Source organism: Peromyscus leucopus, chromosome 15 (assembly GCF_004664715.2).
Source record: "Peromyscus leucopus breed LL Stock chromosome 15, UCI_PerLeu_2.1, whole genome shotgun sequence".
NCBI classification, from domain to species: Eukaryota; Metazoa; Chordata; class Mammalia; order Rodentia; family Cricetidae; genus Peromyscus; species Peromyscus leucopus.
The window spans coordinates 5,411,090-5,430,862 of record NC_051076.1 but is presented as its reverse complement, the minus strand read 5'-3'; the positions used below and the strand labels follow the sequence as shown (position 1 = coordinate 5,430,862).

The 19,773-nt window shown below is 36.8% G+C and overlaps 1 protein-coding gene across 10 annotated transcripts in view; it reads right to left on the bottom strand.

The window, feature by feature from the left end:
* Positions 1-19,773, bottom strand: part of Syt14 (synaptotagmin 14) — a 167,236-nt gene that overhangs the window by 90,868 nt on the left and 56,595 nt on the right. For 3 of the 10 annotated variants that reach the window (XM_028882822.2, XM_028882825.2, XM_028882824.2), the window contains exons 1-3: positions 10,475-10,576; positions 7,261-8,654; positions 3,932-4,147 (exon numbers count right to left, since the gene is read on the bottom strand). In XM_028882822.2, coding sequence (XP_028738655.1) covers positions 3,932-4,147; positions 7,261-8,335 — 1,291 coding nt within the window. In that variant the 5' untranslated portion in view covers positions 8,336-8,654; positions 10,475-10,576. Of the gene's footprint in view, positions 1-3,931; positions 4,148-7,260; positions 8,655-10,474; positions 10,640-19,773 lie in introns of those variants that run through there. The other 7 variants (XM_028882832.2, XM_028882833.2, XM_028882834.2 and 4 more) reach the window with 5 other exon arrangements.

The window sequence follows — 19,773 nt, the reverse complement described above, 5'->3', positions numbered from 1 at the left end:
TAGTAAAAGTAAAATTGGGAACAAAAGGAATTTGATAAATGATTTTAATGTTTACTTTTCCTAGAAAATTTTCTTAAAGACATCACTGCTCTTTTGTTAAAAATAAAATATTAATATAGCCATCTAGAGAAAAAAAACTTGATCAACAAATGTACCATTGGATTTTTGTTTGTTATTTTCTAGAGTATCTGTCTTGCAGTTTTTTCCATCTTGCAGGAGATCATAATGCTAGAGCAGGAGATTAATTTGGGAGTAGATCTAACTGGATCAATTTTCAGTAACTTACTATGTGATTTTAGGTTAAAAATCAGTTATATCTATAAAACGGGAATAATCTTAGCTACTACTACTAAGTTGTGGTAAATGTTAAACACTAATGAATAATAATACTATGTCACATAAAAAATGTACAGGTTAAATTTTTTCCCTTTCTCCTTGCCATTCTTTTTGGTTATTACTTCCACCTACACTAGTCAAAGCCCAGCCTTCATAAATGTGTGCAATAGCAACATGCAGAATAAAAGGGTCAGGGCTGAGAGCAGGCAAGAGCAACCCATTGTTCATACCTTCCTTGTGCTTATGAAAATGAGCTGCATCATTTCCAGCATATATCCCTAGCACTGTCCCATGGAACCACCAGACCCTGAAGAGTGCCTTGAGCAGTGCAGTGTGTTTTACAACAAGCTCTTCCTTCCAATACATACAACAGAGGAGAACTAGACAGATACGGGCTGGAGGGAGAAGGTCCACAGTACACTACAAACCGTCTACCTTCTTCTCTTTCTTTTTTCTTTTTTTTTTTTTTTTTTTTTTTTTTTTTTTTTTGGTTTTTCGAAACAGGGTTTCTTTGTGTAGCTTTGCGCCTTTCCTGGAACTCACTTGGTAGACCAGGCTGGCCTCGAACTCACAGAGATTCACCTGCCTCTGCCTCCCGAGTGCTGGGATTAAAGGCATGCTTCACCACCGCCCAGCCTATCTTCTCTTTCAAGACAGCAAGTGGTAACGATAGGCAGGCAGAGATGCAGACTTCCTACCATGCACCCTCCTCTTACCAACAAACATTCTGACTTATTATGCTAGCCTATTAGTACTTCAACTGAAAGTGAATTTTCTATTAGAAAAGGGGTTTGTTTGAATTCTCACCATGTTGATTGCTACCCTCCTCCCTAAAATTCTTTTGCCATGGATGACTATGTACTTTCTCTAGACCTTCTTGGTCTCTTCTACCGTCTTTTCTACCATCTTTTCTCTGCCTCTTTATGCGACATTTTCTCTCCATACAGTCTCTATCAGCTTAATTCACTCTCAGGATTTCTAAGCATACATATTCTGAAAACCTCTTGATATAAGTCTACTCACAACTGCAAGTTCAATAACCATTTTCAGTTGCTCTAACATCCTGCCTTGTTACAGGTATAAACACCAGACATTGCTATTCCTACTTCCAACAAAAAGTAGATCCCTCCCTGGATTCTATAATCACAGCAATGACCCCACTATTCTCTCTCACACATAATAGATAAAAAAAAAAAAAAAAAACCCACAGTGTTTTTTGATGCTTTCTTCTCTTCTCCTGATGTTCAATATATACTATCGTCCTAAATCCAGAAAAGTCCCACTTCTATACTCCTGTCCTCCAAATTCCTATTGCCACTACAGTGATTCAGGTTTTCTCCTTTTTCTGCAGATATCTCTTAAGTCTCAAGTCTCTCTTCACTGCTTTTTCCTATAGTCTCCCTGCTGTTAATCTTTCTACAGATGACGTCTCAAAGCAAAGCCTTCAGTGAGTTCTCTCTGGCTACCAAATTGGGCAGGTTCAGTCCTCATCTCCCTTCCCATTGGTGCCTCTTATTCCCTTATATACTACACACACTCCAGTATTTAAAACAAAGAGCCTTCTCTTTGTTCCTGAAATATTTCCTCCATTATGTACCTTACAGCTTGTGTATAACTACAAAGTCTGCCCTAACATTGCCCTGTCTAAAAACTTATGGCAGTTGTTAAGGTGATGGCAAGTGTAAGAGCAACCAAAGCCTTGCTCCTCATTAGGAGGAAGCTACTAGGCATCTAAAATAAAAGGACCATAGAGGGTAATCAAGTATAAAAAAGGAAAAGAAAATAAAGAAAAAAATCCTAAATTCCATCAGAAGAATGGAAGTACCTAGGGTCACAGACTCAAACTCAGGCTTGCTCAAGGCTATTCATGCCCATAACCATCGTGATTTTCACAACATCTCACTTTCAGCAATGCTGACTGGCCATGTACTATCTATCATCAACTGATATTCATGACAACTCGACCAGGTTGATACTATCCATATTTTAGACACAATGAAGTATACTCCTCAGGTTTTCATGGCTAATAGATGACAAGATATGGGGAGAATGTCAGCCAGGATCAGATTCACAACCATTCTTCTTCAGCTCTATTGTTCATGTGCCAGAGGTGCATATAAATTACAGGCTAGCTTTACTGGTTTGCATTATTTAGTTACCTCTGTAGGCACATATCTTGTGTGTACTATTACAAAGGCACTGTTTTCGAGTGGAGTCTCTATCTAATATTTCTCTTTTTGTACCTATAATGAGCCTTCTCTATGTTGTAAAAATGCAGTATTTGGTTCATTCGTTAAATCTGTATACTAACAGAAATAAAAATTGACAGACATCTTTAGCTAGCATGAAGCCAAACACAAATATACATCATTTTGCTCCTTTGACTACTTACAAATTGGGATAATACTTAAACCATCAATACGAAAAGGCCCTAAAAGACAAATCCCAACTACAAAATCAAGATAGTTGGATGTTTATTGATAATAAAACTGATGCCTATAAGATTGTTCTCTTCTGGCTATAAAGACAGTAGTTACTATGAGAAGCCATTCTATCAAGCAAATAAACAATGTGTTTAAATGTAAAAATAAATATGTTTTAACTAATGGTAAAACCTTTTGTCTTTCTGTTATGGAAAGATATGAATGGACTTATACCTTCCTCCCAGATTTTGTTCTGAAGTCAACATCAACAAATAAAGCAAAACCAATTAATAATAAAATATTGAAATTACTGAAACCCTTGAAAAATCCCTCAAATTGCTTTTAAAACACAGTATAATACTGTACCCATTCTCAGAAAGTACATAGCACAGAGAGACCACCACATCATTTTTCATGTGTTGCTGTGGGATGGTCTGTATGTCAAATTGCTCTGATTGGTCAATAAATAAAACACTGATTGGCCAGTGGCTAGGCAGGAAGTATAGGCGGGACTAACAGAGAGGAGAATTGAGAGAATTCTGGGAAGTGGAAGGCTGAGGAGGGAGACACTGCCAGCCACTGCCATGACAAGCAGCATGTAAAGATGCCGGTAAGCCACAAACCACATGGCAAGGTATAGATTTATAAAAATGGATTAATTTAAGATATAAGAACAGTTAGCAAGAAGCCTGCCACAGCCATACAGTTTGTAAGCAATAAGTCTCTGTGTTTACTTGGTTGGGTCTGAGCGGCTGTGGGACTGGCTGGTGACAGAGATTTGTCCTGACTGTGGGTCAAGCAGGAAAACTCTAGCTACAGTGTGTCATCTAAGGCACCAAGTTTTTGTTGGAGACCAGCTCAGAGTCACAGCAACAGTCATACCCAGACCCAACTTGTTTCTGTAACAGGTGTATGAGAACCGCCTGCACCTGAGGAACAGCACGTTCTTACCCGAATCTCATTTGTGTCAGCACTGTGCACTGTAAGAACTCCAGTTACCAATCCAGAAAAAAGGTGACTGTTTGGCATTTTGCTTTTGTGCGTTGGATTATGCTCAGATACAGAACCTTACACTGTATCTCTCAGTGTGCAACCACAGATGCCTAGAATTTCATGCACATATCATCTAACATAATAGTGTTTCAAAAAAACAAAAAAACTAACTTTCTTACCGTCCTCTATGGATGCTTCACTGCTGTACCCATCATACTCTGCAGACAAAGGGCTGTATTTTTGCCTTGTTTCCCAGGCATAGTTCTTTTGTCTAGAATCCACCAATGGCCACCTGGAAGTGTGTGTTCTGGATAAGGCCTCATGATATTTACCCAGTGCTTCATCTTCACTTTCAGAGGATGAACCAGGCTCATCTCTGTCCATGTAGGAATTATCTATTTGGATAACAGTGAGAGGAAATTATAATTTTAATATACTTACATATGGCAAATTTATTTAAAACATATATGCATATATACACACAAATGCAAATGTGTGTGTTTGTGTAGGTATACACACAGGGTGAAACAAATTAGAACAATCCTTAAAATTATTGAAATGATTGATCATCCCTTACACTGAATTTAAAGCATATTATATGTATGAATGTAATGACACAAAATTTCAGCTTTGAAAAACATTTTTCATGTAAGAATATCAACAGTTAGATTTTTATGTGCTTATAAGAAATATCACATTGTATATTCTAATTATATAAATAATCTTAGTCATAGGGGTTTGTAACCTTTTTAGGTACAAAGCAAAGTATAGTTGCCATGTTGTATAATTTTGTAAAGGATATGTTATATATAAATGAAATTATAAGTGCTGTCAATGAGTAAGACAATTAATGTCATAAGACAAATTTCTGGTTTTCATTCGGCCTATATTTTCAGAACTAGCAATGCTCCATACTAACAGGAAGCAGAGAAATGGGAAGACACAGACACACTGGAATTGCAACTGGTACAAGTTTTATACAGAGCATAAAACAAATCCAACATCAAACTCTGTGGGCTTTGAAAATTCCATTTCTGCCGGGCAGTGGTGGCACACGCCTTTAATCCCAGCACTTGGGAGGCAGAGACAGGCGGATATCTGTGAGTTTGAGGCCAGCCTGGGCTACAGAGTGAGTTCCAGGAAATGCGCAAAGCTACACGGAGAAACCCTGTCTCGAGAAAAAAAAAAAAAAAGAAAGAAAGAAAATTCCATTTCTAGAAACTTGCCAAGTCCATTTCTAATTAGGTGAACATAGATATATATTTGTGAAGTTATGTTATAGCAAAAGTAAACAAAATATATAGCCAACATGCCTATCAATGGGCCTTGGTTAGGCAAGTGATGACACATCCATTCAACATACGTACTAGGATTATGCAACCCTTTTAACATAAGTGGGTAAGCTTATAGTTCACAAGGAAAGGATAGAAGGTGAAGTTATATTTTTATTTAATAGATACTATACATACTTCAACATGCAGTCTATATTATATATAAATATATAAATTATATATGTGTGTGTGTGTGTGTGAGAAAGAGAGAGAGAGAGAGAGAGAGAGAGAGAGAGAGAGAGAGAGAAGGATATACACCAAACTTATAATAATACCAGTGAAAAGCTGAATACTAGGACAATTTTACTTAATCATACCTAAATTTTAAGAGGTATAACATTTATATTCTCTAACAAACAGTAGAGTAGTTAAAAGTTCATTACTGTCTGAATAGGTATCACCAAACCTCTCTAATCCGCCAGCCACACTTACAGTGTGTAGAGCGATATATAGCTGGACATTCCAACTTCACCATCATCAAAAATCTGACTAGACAGTGCTATGATAATTACACCAAGCCCTTCTGACATCAGTTCAGAGCATGATGTCTTGTGAAATACCAGAGTGAGGTCTAAAGGCAAAGGAATGCTGTGAGCCCCTCGTGGATGTACCCTCATGCAGACCCTTTGCAGTCAAACTTCCTCTATTCCAGAATGCCTTCCATGAAAATCAGAGAAATTCTCCTTTCTTAGCCTGAATCTTCCATGTGAGAGCCTACTACATTGGTTCTAGGAATACGACAAGTTAACCTATGAGCCAAAAACACCTGCAATCTGTTCAAGGGACTTGTTAAGGTCAATATTTGACTCTTCTTTGGGATATTTGAGAGCCTTTGGTTTCTTAAGATGCCAGAGTGCTCTTCATTAAAAACAAAGCAAAACAAACAGAAAAGTGTATAGTGCTACTGTAACTGTATTTATTCCTGGGAGCCATCCTATTGTCACTTTCTAAATCACCTGTTATTTTATTTCTTCCTAAGTAATAAATAAACAACAGAAATAAACAAGGCCACCAAAGCCCAATGAATCACAGATGCTATGAGAATGGACTCTACAATGAACACATCATCACAAACTGTATTTCTTTTTAAATAGCCTATGAGTCTAGGATCAGCTTCTCCTATGCCATTAAAAACCTACTGTTCAATATAGAGCAGATCCCTTACAGATGAGTCATATAGCAGAACTGAAAAGTCTTCCACTATTTTCCTGGCTACTCAGGTTTTGCTATCTTATGAGAATCTAAATTTATAGAAAAACTACAGGTGTACATTTTATAAACAAAAGCCAGTATTTGTGGGGGAGGGCTTCTGATCAGATCAGCAATAAAAAAAGTGATGAAGGAATGCTAGAAGCAATTATCAGAAGTATGCACAGCAAAGATGTTTTGAAAACTGTCACAAATATTGTAGCTGAACACTGTAAATACTTACTCAGAATCTTAATTCTATATAAAGAACTCATGAATAATAATATATTGCTCATGTACAGTCATTATGAACTAGAGCAGTCTCATGAAAGTTATAAGGTAAAGCTAAATGAATAAAAAACATTCAGAAGCATGTTATTTAACAATATAGGAACTACTAGTTTCAAGAAACATATAAAATATTTTACATAGATCCTTATTGGGATATATAACCAACTCAAGACTTGGTTATAAAAGTAAAACAAAATTTTAAAAATATGAGTATCACACCAAATAAGTTCTAATTAAAGTCTGCATAAATTTTCTAGTATTAAAATAAACTGTAATTAAAATTAGGAAATGGGTGTGGTGGTTCACACCTGTAATCTCAGTAAGTGGAGGCTCAGGCAGGAGGACCTCAGGCTCAAGGCCAGCCTGGGTTATATAGTAAGGTTCAGGCCAACTGGAGCTGCACAGTGAAAATCTACTCATAAGAACACAAGAAAGAAACATCAGGACTGCTGGAAATTGCTCAGATAGTGTAGGGATCACAAGCAATATCTGGTGGTATAAAATAACAAGAATTATCTAAAAATGACTGAAAAAAAATCTAAATGTCTCTAAAAATATCTCCAAGCAAGATCAAGGAAAAAATTAAATTAGATATATAGACGTGAAAAGGAAAGTTGAGAAATTTGAATGTTTTTCTAGTTTAAAAGAAAAAATCAAGAGAATATTTAATTACTCAAACCAACATTATGAGACCTCACCTTTTTCTGGTAATATCTTAGAATATTTGCCAACTTTACTCTTGGCTGTTCCTCTCTTAGCAGAATTAGCTTCATTTTTCTTTGTTTTTATGTCTCCTTTCACTTTGTAGGATTTTGTTGGATTTATTTTTCCTTTGATTTTCCCAGGAAACTTAATTTTACAATTTGTTGATGGAGCTGAATGTGTGTATTCCCTCACAACGGATTTCTGCTCCCTGTGTCTATGGTTTCTTGTGTTATCTTCTGGAGAACATTCGTTTCCTGAACATTCATTCCCTTTGACTCCATCACGTTTACTATGCTTTTTCGCTTTTTGTAAGTGATCAGAATGCTTGACATTAGGAAGATGTTTACTTTTAGTGACGTTCCCCGATTTCTCTTGCTCTCTTCCCACAGGCACATACTGCAGTCTGCCTTTAGAGTCACCTGTAGCCATGTACTTCTGCTCAGACACAACATTTTGTCCACTGGTGTTCAGACGTCCTTTCACTTCTAGATAACTTACCTCCTTTACAGCACTCTGATCATTCCTGGAGCTTCCTACTCCAGCTATCTCACCTTTGTCAGGATGTTCCAGTTCATGACCCGTGGGTGCATCCCCCACTTTCTGCTTGACAGCTGACATCCCATCATTCACGAAGCCTTGCAAAGCAGAGCTACCAGCCTCTCCAGTTTCTGTGTATTCTGAGGGTGTCCACTGCCCATCACGCATATAATATCCCTGTTCATGCGTTTCTTGGTCTTGCTTTGGTGGAGCTGAAGTGTCACAACAGATTATTTGCTTTGCTTTGTGCTCTACATCAGACTGTGTTTTCTGACAAGCACTGTTTTTGGAAGTATCCCACAAAACTGCACTTTTGGCTCTAGAAGACCCTGCAGCCTCTTCTGCTGTGCAGCTTTCCTCCTCTGGGCACAAGCCATGCATCATACTTGCTACCTGCCCAGCAACTGAGTCAGTTAATGCATAGCTGACTTCCCCAACTGCAGTGCTCAAATCTTCTACAGCACTACTGATTGTGTCTACCAGGGAGGACACTGAAGGTAGATTCTGATGAAAACTTTTGAAAAATGCCATTTTCCAGTTCCTTGTTCCTAAAAGGTGCAATAATGGAATTTTCTCTTCTTAAAATATCAACTACTTTGGAATATGAATTTAACATTTATGTAAATGTTGCTATCATTAGCATGATAGTATTTCACACTGTGTCTTTTAATCTTTCTGTAAATGCAATATGCATTGGAAGAAATAACGTTGAAGTAAAGACTTCTCCGGAAAAAATAAAAATCAAATCACTTGGCTTAAGTGTAATGACATCTTTTCCCACTCCATAGCTATCAAAACAGCAGCAAGACATTATTTTTCCCTCAAATACTATTGGGTATTTAGTCTATACCTGAAAGAAGAAGTATAAAAAGGATTTTTATTATGTACTTTAGTTTACTTACTAAGAGTCAGTATAAGGGAATAACCCTGTTAACAGACTATCGACATTTCAAATTAAGAACTGTATTTAGAGGACAATAACTAAACAGTTTTGCAAGGTGGTAAAAACAGGAGAACAGGTGAGAACATCTGCTGAATGGCATTTCCAAGACACTGTAATGGACATATTTAATCTTATTTGATGTATGGTAGCTTTATAAGATGAATGCCATCTTTACTTTAACAAGTCAAAGAAAAATAATAGGATATCTCTGAGATCTCAAGGTCACACGACTTGTACAGTGACAGTGAGGGGTTGTTTAACATTTTCACTCTCCCTGTGAGAGATAGACCTAATAGGGAAGCAGACACCAGAATCAAGTTGCTTCCTACTGTGCCATTCCTAACAGACCTATATGAAATGTATATGGCAATGCCACTCTTCTCTACAAATTCTTCTTTTGACTTGAAAAATTCTTTTAAAAAAACTTTAAATGTTACATGTATTCACAAATAATAACCTTATTGCTAGTACTTTTTTTTTTTCTTAATTCATAGAGGCTGAAAATGTAGCTCACCAACAGAGTACATGTATAACATATGTAAAGGCCTGGGTTCAATCCTCAGCAAAAACCTTTCCACTCAAAATAAAAAGAAAAGTAAGTTCGTAAGAGATAATTTAATTTTCTCAGTTTACTATCTAATACAGTACGTATTAATAGATGTAACTCACACCAACAAATTTGGAATTTGAAGACATAAAAGAAAATCCAAGAGAGCTGAACCAGAGAATTACAGAAAACTGATGGGGGTTTGGTGGAGAGGGAGGGAGAAAGGAAAAGAGGGAGAAGGGAAAGAAGGAGAGTATGAGGGAGAGACAGGCAGGCAGATGAGAGACAATCAGACAGAGACAGACAGACAGACACACGCGCGCGCGCGCGCACACACACACACACATACACAGATTTTTAAGCAGTTCATTCACACAAATGAGTGACATACAGGGCTGGAGTGGAATATGAGAAACACAAAAACAAGTCAGAACCATGTAAGGCACCACAGTTTCTAACACAGAAACCAAAATAATAATCTAGGTTATCAGAAAAGCAAAGCATTCTCTGGGATCTGTGCATAGAGAAGCCTGGCTCCTCTATTAACACCTTGGTTTTATCATTCTCAACTTCCTCCACTTATATCAGCCAATATTGGAAACAACAAATAAAGAGCTCTTACAACAATATTTTTAAAAGCTTCTCTAAAATGGGAAAATACAGTGTTAGAATCCTCAAGTTTCCTAGGATCTAGTAACACTAGAGCACAATCCCTATGTGGTTCTAGGATAGAGCATGGTATGGAAAAATACCTCCTCCCAGCAACATCATTCCTCAGCTGAGAATGAACAGACAGGTAAAACAAAGGAAGGGTTAGTGGCATCAAAAGCCTGATGAAGACACTGTGAAAGCTCTCCTGAGAGCCAGGTTCACAATGGACCAGGCATGTTTTTTTATTTTTTGTTTTTAAAGTATCATCTACTCAAAGCATAAGCTCAAGACCATGCCTTATCAATGAAAATGAAAAACATTATTTTGCAAAAATAGACAACCACCTTTACGTAGTAGCTTAACAATCTGTAGGCGACAGAAGACCTAAACATAATTACTTAACAGATACTTCATTCTTACAAAGTAGAGGTTCAAATGTTATGTTTATCATGTACCAAAGTCAACCTTCTCACAGAACCTATTAAAACAAGAAATAGTACAGATAAAGAAGCGGCAATGTAATACTTACACATTTTAACTTGTGAATTCTTCTGTGTGTTGTATCCTGAACCAAGATCTGGAAACCCTCCAACATTTTCAAAACAGAACTTCTTATTAATATAGAGAAAAAGGAGCAGCATCAAGACAATAAACACCCCAACAGCTGACAAAAATCCAACTGCCTCTGGAGAGACTAGAGAAAAGAAAGTCACAGCTGTCAGCATCTGTTTTCTCTAAGCTGTAAACAAGAAGGAAATTCCCAATATACACTAGATAGATTGTTATCTAATTCCAATTACTTTTAAACTGTCATAATTTAAGATAGTTTGTAAGAAAACCCACAAAATTTAAAATAATTTTTCAATATATTCAACAGCATTCATTCAAAAAAATTTTAAATATTTCTAAATAAATATATTTCAAGAATTTTAAAAGAAAAAAGTCTAAAACATAGGTAGTTAACAAATTTTAAGACCATGAAGAATGTTATAAAAGTTTTAGTACTGAATTAAAAAATATTTCTCATGTATAAAAATTATTAAATTCATGAGAGCATGGATGATTATTGTTTCTCATAGCTTTGCTGAACCATTCTTATTAAACACTGGATTCCCTATCTGGCATTTATATTCCAGCCTCTCCTTCCAATACACACCTCAGTCAAATGGGTCTAGTCTGCTGTCTCATGCTGAACATACAGTTTGGGGTTTGGCTTGTCTTCTCCCTCTTACCTGGAATGCCCATCTTGTCTCTCATATCATTCTACTATACAATGGAATTCCTGAACTATATGCCATACACCAAGCACTGTTCTACACATAGCTCCTGTTTTTTCACACATATGATGGAGGCAGTTAGAACCCACACCATACAGACAGACAATCTGGAAAAGAACAGGGTCTCCACTTAGGAACACCAAGATCCAACACTGAAGGGTCAAATGTGCTTTTCTGAAAGGTATGGCTCTGTGACCATATCTTATGAACTAAGAGGACTTAGACAAGTTAAGGAGCAAGAGAGTTTGTTACGATGAGCTGTCAGACTAAACAGAATTTAGTATTAAGAGAATATACATCACCACCCAAAAAGAGTTGGACTCCCACCTCCAGCAATCTCACTGTCCTTTCACATCTCCATTGCCCAGCACAGTACCAGTCATCTGGAGTTAAACAAGAACCATGTTTTTGCATGCCTAGTATCTTACAAGTATGAGTAGATGGATCTTAAACATCTCAAACATTACCTGTGAAGAATGACCTACTTCCCCTCCACTGCTCAAAGTAGGATCTACCATGCGATCTACCCCAAGATTCTTTAAGCAGAGCTCATTTGTTTAAAATGAGGTCACAAACAGATGAATGATTAGTGCTTTTATCTGTTAGCTTTTCATTATTCATGAAAGTCAGGTATACCATAAGTAGAACAGAGTATGACATTACAGTCTACTCAAAGCTGGGTCAGAGTGTTGCAGACATGCCATTGTAAAGGAGGGGCAATGAAAATGGAGGGGCTGGCAGCAGCAAGTACATACAGTACATATCTTGTGACTAACTCAGTTTTCACAAAGATCCAATGACCATTCCCATCATAAACTGATCTGTAGGGACATGAACCATGTGTGCAGCTAGAATTTAAAGCTGCTAGAAGCTGTGCTTTCTACCAGTGCTCACATTGTCTCTCCTGTCTCCTCAACTCTTCATTCAGTCCTTTGTTATCCCCTGTCCCCAACTTACTCCTATACTGCTCTTTTATCTTCCTCCTTCCGTTCTGTGAAATTAAACCTCATGGAAATTCAAGTCTAAACAACTAAGCATAATGAAAAGCAATGAGCGCTATAATAAAAACAGGAATATAAACTGCTGGGTAGACCTGTGAGAGTCAGAGAACAAAAAGATGCATTTGAGTATAGGTGAAAAGACTAATAAAAACCTCTATAAATGGAAAATGGCAGATAGCCACTGAAGAATAACAGTCTTGGCTGTTGTATTGACCTCTCTGTCCTCGTGTACCTAAGGGGGGAGGGAAGGCAGAATGGATGAATGAGTGAATGGATGGATGAACAAGTAAGAGAATATGTGCTTTGGGCCCCGGGCAGCGGTGGTGGCGCACGCCTTTAATCCCAGCACTCGGGAGGCAGAGGCAGGTGGATCTTTGTGAGTTCGAGGCCAGCCTGGGCTACAGAGTGAGTTCCAGGAAAGGCGCAAAGCTACACAGAGAAACCCTGTCTTGAGAAAAAAAAAAAAAAAGAAAGAAAAAAAGAAACAAAGAGAATATGTGCTTTGGAACAATAAGAAATATATTATGAGAATCAAAAGTAAAGAAGAAAACAAGCTTTAGATTGTCAAAGAGTCTTGGGTATCACTCTAAAGATTTTGAATTTGGAGAGCAACAGGGTTATAACAGGCATGTCTTGAAAAATTACACTGGTAATGAAAAAAATGGGATAAAGTAGGGACTGAATAATTGCATGATTATGATGTGTAGCAGGAATCTTAAAAGTTCTTATTAATAAATCAAACCCGAGGCAAGTTATTGGGGTCCATGCTGGTAGATCAGAGAGACAGAACAAGCCACAGCTATCTCACCTTGCCAATTCCTCACCTGGTCCTGTTTCCTCAGACTGGAGGCCTCTGAGTCCTCATCCGGAATGGGTCTCAGCTGAATTACTGCTCAAAAGCCTGAATGCTTAACCAGCCAAATGCTTCTAGTTTCTGGTTCTCACGCCTTATATATCTTTCTGCTTTCTACCACCACTCCCTGGGATTAAAGGCTGGTTTTCTGGGATTAAAGGCGTGTGTCACCATGCTTGGCTATTTCCAATGTGGCCTTGAACTCACAGAGATCCAGAGGGATTTCTATCTCTGGAATGCTAGGATTAAAGGTGTGAGTGCCACCATTTTCTAGCCTTTGTATCTAGTGGCTGTCTGTTCTCTGACCCCAGATAAATTTATTAGAATACACAATACCACCACAATGATGAGCTCTTAATGAAGCAGTAGCAGTGGTGGCAGAGAAAAGGGATGAATTCTAATTTTTATTTGAAGAAAATAAGTAATGACCCAATCAACAGAACATAGAAGATGAGGAAGAGCTGAGGATAATTCTAATTCCATACTGAATGGTCAGGTAAGACAGTAGTGCCATTAACCAAAATGAAAAATATGAGAGGAAAGGCATTTGGTTTAACAGCATGGGGTAAGGAGGCATGTAGAAGAAGAAATTTTAGGGAAAATACCGGGAATAGTTTTGACATGATATATTAGAAATCTCAGCAGAATACTTCAGAGGAGAATATGAGCATGCTATTCTTGTGAAGGTAAGGTTAGTTATAAAAGACCCAGGGCTTCCCCCATTTGTTCCTCTTATACTATATTAAAACCTTCAATCACAAACTAAAACAAAGCCAACAAACTCAGATGTGAGGCTTTCTTAATAGTTAATCTATTCATTACAAATTTATTGATAAATACATGCTATATATTTGGACAAATTAAAAAATAATACTTTTCTCCAATAAGAAAAGGAAAAATAGGCCTGCTACAAATAATGCTACTCATATAGCCCTAATTTTATACATTACTTTATTAAATATCCATTTTCCTACACAGAAAATACTTAGTCATAATTTTAAATATTAATGTTGTAGAAAAACCAAGTAACATTTTCTAATAGCAAATACTATAAATCTCCTGATTCCTATTTTTGCCATTATATCAAGGTCAAAATATTTATTATTTCAAATGAACAATTCTAGCTCTGAGTGTATTAACATTTGCTAAATCTCACCTAAGCACAAAACTACAATAGAAGATACACTAAAATCAGACTACAAACATGAATATTGTACATAATCAATAAAAAATTATACTTAGATCTCACTAGTGATAATATTTTTCACTCAACTGGAATTTCCCCCTAAAATCTTATACTATGAATCTGCTTGTAGACATTCTGCATATTTCTAAGAATATGGTCAATTAATGTATGCATAGATGTATCCTTTTCAAGGCTTCTAGATTGTCCATCAAAGGCAAGTAAACCTATTAAAAATGCCTGTTGGGAGCTGGATAGATGGCTCAGCAGTTAAAAGCACAGGCTGCTCTTCCAGAAGATCCAGGTTCAGTTCCCAGCACCCACATAGTGGCTCATAACTGTAACTCCAGTTCCAGAGAATACAATACCTTTTTATGGCATCCATGAACACTGCATGGATAAAATCATGCACATAGTGCACAGATATACATGCAGGTGAAACTCGAATAAACATAAAATAAATAAATAAAAATATTTTAAATTCCTGCTGCAGGGCTGGAGAGAGTGTTGTCAGTAAGCCTGCTATGCAAGCATGAAGGCCTGAGTTCAATCCCCAACAACACATAAAAGGCTGGACATGTGGTACAAATTTGTAATCCCAGTGTTGGTGAGGTAGAGAGGAGAATCCCTGGGACTTGCTAGTTGTTCCACCTAACCAAATCAGGGAGCCCCAGGTTTATTGATAGACCCTGCTCAAAGAACAAGATGGACGGCTCCTAGAGAACAAATGACACCAGAGGCTGACCTCTGACTGTCCACATGTAGGCACACACATACATACACACACATAAAATGCTTTTTAAAATGCCTGTTTCTCCTAAGGAAAACCTTCAAAATCTCTAAAGTACACAGTCAACAACTCATGCATGTTGGTATTATATATTTAAAGAAATAAATTTACTGACTGTAGTCAATGAATAAAAATTCATAAGCGCACTGTTTTCCCATAATTCAAACTTTCAATATTTTAATGTGTCAAACAATAAGCCCAAGATACATGATGAACAATGTTAGCAATTACTCAACACTTTTAGTAGAGACTTTCACTAGTATTGTTCCTTTAATGTTCAATAAGCACATTTGATAGGCATAGCTATTGGAACCTCAAAATAATCTTAAGTTTTTGAGGTTTCAATATTATGGTCAGTAATAGACCTGGATTTGAGTTTGGTCAGGCACTGAGAATCCAAACTCTTAACCCAGCAGTTCTCAACCTTTGAGTCATGACCTCTTTTACAGAGGTCACCTGAAACCATCAGAAAACACAGATATTTGCATTACAATTCATAACTAGCAAAATTACAGTTATGAAGTAGCAATGAAAATAATTTTATAGTTAGTGGTCACTACAACATGAGGAACTGTATTAAAGGGTTGCAGCATTAGGAAGGTTGAGAACTACTATTAACTAGAAGTCTCTTTGCTTGACATTTACCAAGCATGATGAAAATTGCTTTCATTTTAAAATAATTAGGTTAATTTTAATATTAATTTAGTATAAAACAATCATTTTTGTCTCATATTAGGCAGCTGAGGTACAGGGCTTGCCAATGTCACAAAATCCATGAAGTGGTAGAATCAGGGTTTAAACACAGATATTCTGACTTGAATCTCTTGTCTTAAGCACCAGACAGTACTGTTCCCTAAATGCCAATCTGCATATAAAAGTAAGGGAAAGCTATTGGCTGAAACTACAAAGCTAACTACTTCGTATAGTATGTTGTATATGTATAGTTTAGTTTCTATGAAGGTTAAAAAATAGCAAAGAAGCTCAGTTTTTTTCAAAATAAATATGCAAATTATAAAACCAAAGTTAAGATACATTTTTAAATATTTAAAAATTAACTTTAGGACTATGCTTATCAACAGTGTATGTTTATGTCATATACCACACATTTAGTTAATAAAATAAATAAGAATTGATGACACATGTCTCAGCTTTCAGGCTGAGGCAAGAGGATCATGAGGTCAAAGCAGCCTTGCCTGCAGAGTGAGACCCTGAAATTGGCTGATTGATATAGGATTGATTGATTGATGACAAAAAAATTTAAACTAAAGATATTCTATCAAAAAGGAAGGTTATCATCATGGCACTTTAGCAGAGACTATAACTAAACTCACTGAGCTATCTGACCCTATGAATTTCTAAAACCCACAATGCAAAATAAATATTACAAAGTAAAGTGATTCTGCATGAGGAAAATCCAGAGAATTGGCATCGTCCAAGTTTACATTACATATGCTAAACCCCTTTGGACAATTATCATTATATTTAGAAACAAACATATACTTAGAAAAAGCAAACTTTAAATAGATGGCACTTTCGCCCATTTTTAAGTTGCAATAATAGTGGTTAAAAGTCATGTTAATTTCTAGAGATAAGTTGGTCATTCAAAAAAAGATAAAGATTGTCTATGACAGTCAAAGCAAAGGTAAATCCATTCTGACTTAAGAATACTTAATTTCTGGACTACACTATGCCACAAATGGACATTTTCTAGGTAGTTTCTGAGAAAAAAAATGAAATTGACATACAAATAATTAGTATGAGGAAAGTAGCTGCTACACAAATGTTTCCAGTTTTCACTTACCTGTCACCACCATCATTCTCGGCACTAAATAAAATCTGTTTATATCAAAGCAACAAATTCTAACTTTACAGACACATTTTACAACACTATTCTGCTTATTCATTGTATTTGCAATACAAAATTAGACAAACAGTAACTATGATTTATGATTCTTAAATAAATTAAAAACAGAAGAGATAAGAGCACAACTTACAACCTGCATGACAGGGTATTCGGTGAGTTGCCCACTGAGCATGGAACCCGAGCTCAACTCTGCACCATCGTGTATGTTTTAATAATTCATTTCATAGATGCCATTCTATCTCCTAACCAAAATGTCAACTGGTTAAGAAGCCAATTTCCACTTTAAAAAAAATAACTGTTTTCTATTTATTTAAGTCTAAAATCTTTTACCACATTTTAATCATTTCTTCCTGCTTTGGGCATAAACTAGACAATTACTGGAACATCAAGAAATAATTTAGGGCTAGAAAAAAATTAATGTGTTTAAATTACCTTTATAACATCTCAATTACAAAAATAATACTTCCCTTGAAATGCTTATGATATAAATGATGCCAGGCTGGAACGGTGATATATAAGTCTACAAAATGAATATAATATATAGGCAACAACTCTGGACTTTGTTTTTTTCAAAAACTGTAAGCTCTGAAAAAAATATTATTAATTATATAATCCATTGTAAACAACTAAGGACAAGAAAGATCCAGAGAGCATCCCTGTGAACTCTAAAACTTCAGGGGAAAAAGTGCCCTCTGCCAAAACAGCTACCTGGATAGTAGATCAACAGGAGCCATTCAATACATTTCATATGTCAAACTGTCAGAAAACTGAGCTATATTTCCTACAAGTACAGTAAAATAAATTGAAATTTCAATTTAACAAACTACTCAATTTCAACTTTAAAATTTTATAACAACAAAATACTCAAATATCTCGGAAAAAAAACAGAAACCCAAACATTAATTATGGCCAGTTACCTAAGAATCAGATTTAATATTATACAATGCACTAATAACAACATATGTAAACAAAACAATTAATATACAAACTCTGTCCAACATTCTTTGGAAGAAATTTTCCTCTAAGGATTGTCAAATGTGATGCCAATCAAATTTATACTACAACCTACCTTCCTAACAATTGCATCTCTCTTATGAACAAATTAGGGCTAACTGTCCCAATTTTCTTCACTGTCTAGTAGCACAAATCTTAAAAGGGCTTATTAATAAAAACAAACTGGAGCCAGGTATTGGGGTGAATGCTGAAAGATCAGAAAAGCAGAACAAGCCACAGCTACCTCACCTTGCCAATTCCTCAGCTGATCCTGTTTCCTCAGACTGGATGCCTCTCAGCTGAACTGTGCTGCTCCAAAGCCTAAAAGCCTAACTAGCTCTACTTCCTGGTCCTCATGCCTTATATACCTTTCTGCGTTCTGCCATCACTTTCTGGGATTAAAGGCGTGAGTTTAAACAGCCATGCCTGGCTGTTTCCAGTGTGGCTTTGAACTCACAGAGATCTGCATGGATCTCTGCCTCCAGAAGGCTAGGATTAAAGGTTTGAGTGCCACCATTTTCTGGCCTCTATGTCTGTCTAGCGGCTGTTCTGTTCTCTGACCCCAGATAAATGTATTAGGGTGCACGATATATTGGGGAACACAATATCACCACAGTGATGTAAAGGACATCACAGGGCACCAGCTAAGGCCTCACCTCTCTGTTTTCCTGCTGCAGTTGGTCAGTGTTTACAATTAGATCTCCATAGCTGATCCTCTAAAATAGGGTTTTGAAAACTCAATACCAACTGCAGGAGAGTCTTCTACTTAGACAATTCCTAATGTCACTCACAGTTTCAGATAAGCTTACTTCAGGATTTAGTTTAAAACCACTAAATTATGGTAAACAGTAGGCAGTTACTTTCAAGTCTCATAGAGAAATGCCATCTTCTTAAAAGTGAATGCTATGCCAGAGTGCCCTTCCTCAAGTGATCAAAGCATCTCTGCCTATCTGAAAGTGTATTTTCCACAAGTTGATGTGTTTTGAAGAAAGGCAGCTGTCTTAGTTACTTTTCTATGGCTATGATAAGACACCATAACCAAGGCAACTGATAGAAGGATGAGTTTACTGGGGGCTTTCAGTTTCAGAGGGTAAGTCCATGACTATCATAGCAGGAAGGACAGCAGTAGGCAGATAGGCATGACATTGGAACAGTAGCTGAGAGCTTACCACTTTATCCATAAGTAGGAGGAAGAGAAGGAGGGAGGGAGGCAAGGAGGAAAGGGGGAAGAGAGAGAAAGAGAGAGAGAGAAAGGTTTTGATTGATCGATTTACCCCATGTGACACGCCTCCTCCAACAAGCTACACCTCTTAATTCTTCCCCAACATCTCTACCAACTGCGGACCAAGTATTCATATGGGGCCATTCTCATTCAAGACACACCTGATATTACACCAAGCTTTCTAACCTGGTGAGCTTTAGCTTGCCATGAGACAGGCTCAGCATTCCACAGTGCTTCCTCTTAAATGCAGCAAATTAAATGTAAACATTGTTTCCTTGTATTCCCAGGGCACACAGGATAGAGACTGTGGTGCTCAGTTTGGGAAATGTCTTTATCCCTTTTCCATTGGTATATTATCTATACCAAACACACTAAAGGCAAAAGTATTTAATTTTAAAGAAATATTACTCTAAAAGTTTTTCCAAAAGAAATGTAATCTTCCAATTCAGAAGCAGACAGCTGCCCAGCAAACACTGACAAGCATGTTAAGAGGAATGGTCAGTGCAAAGCACTGTGCCCTGGTCCTAGAGGCTACAAATATGTCACTAAAGCACCAAGAGCTTTACCAGAGCAATGCTGCACATTCAGGATAACCTGCAACCAAATTAGCATTAGCCACATGCCTAAAGAGAAAAGATAAGCAAT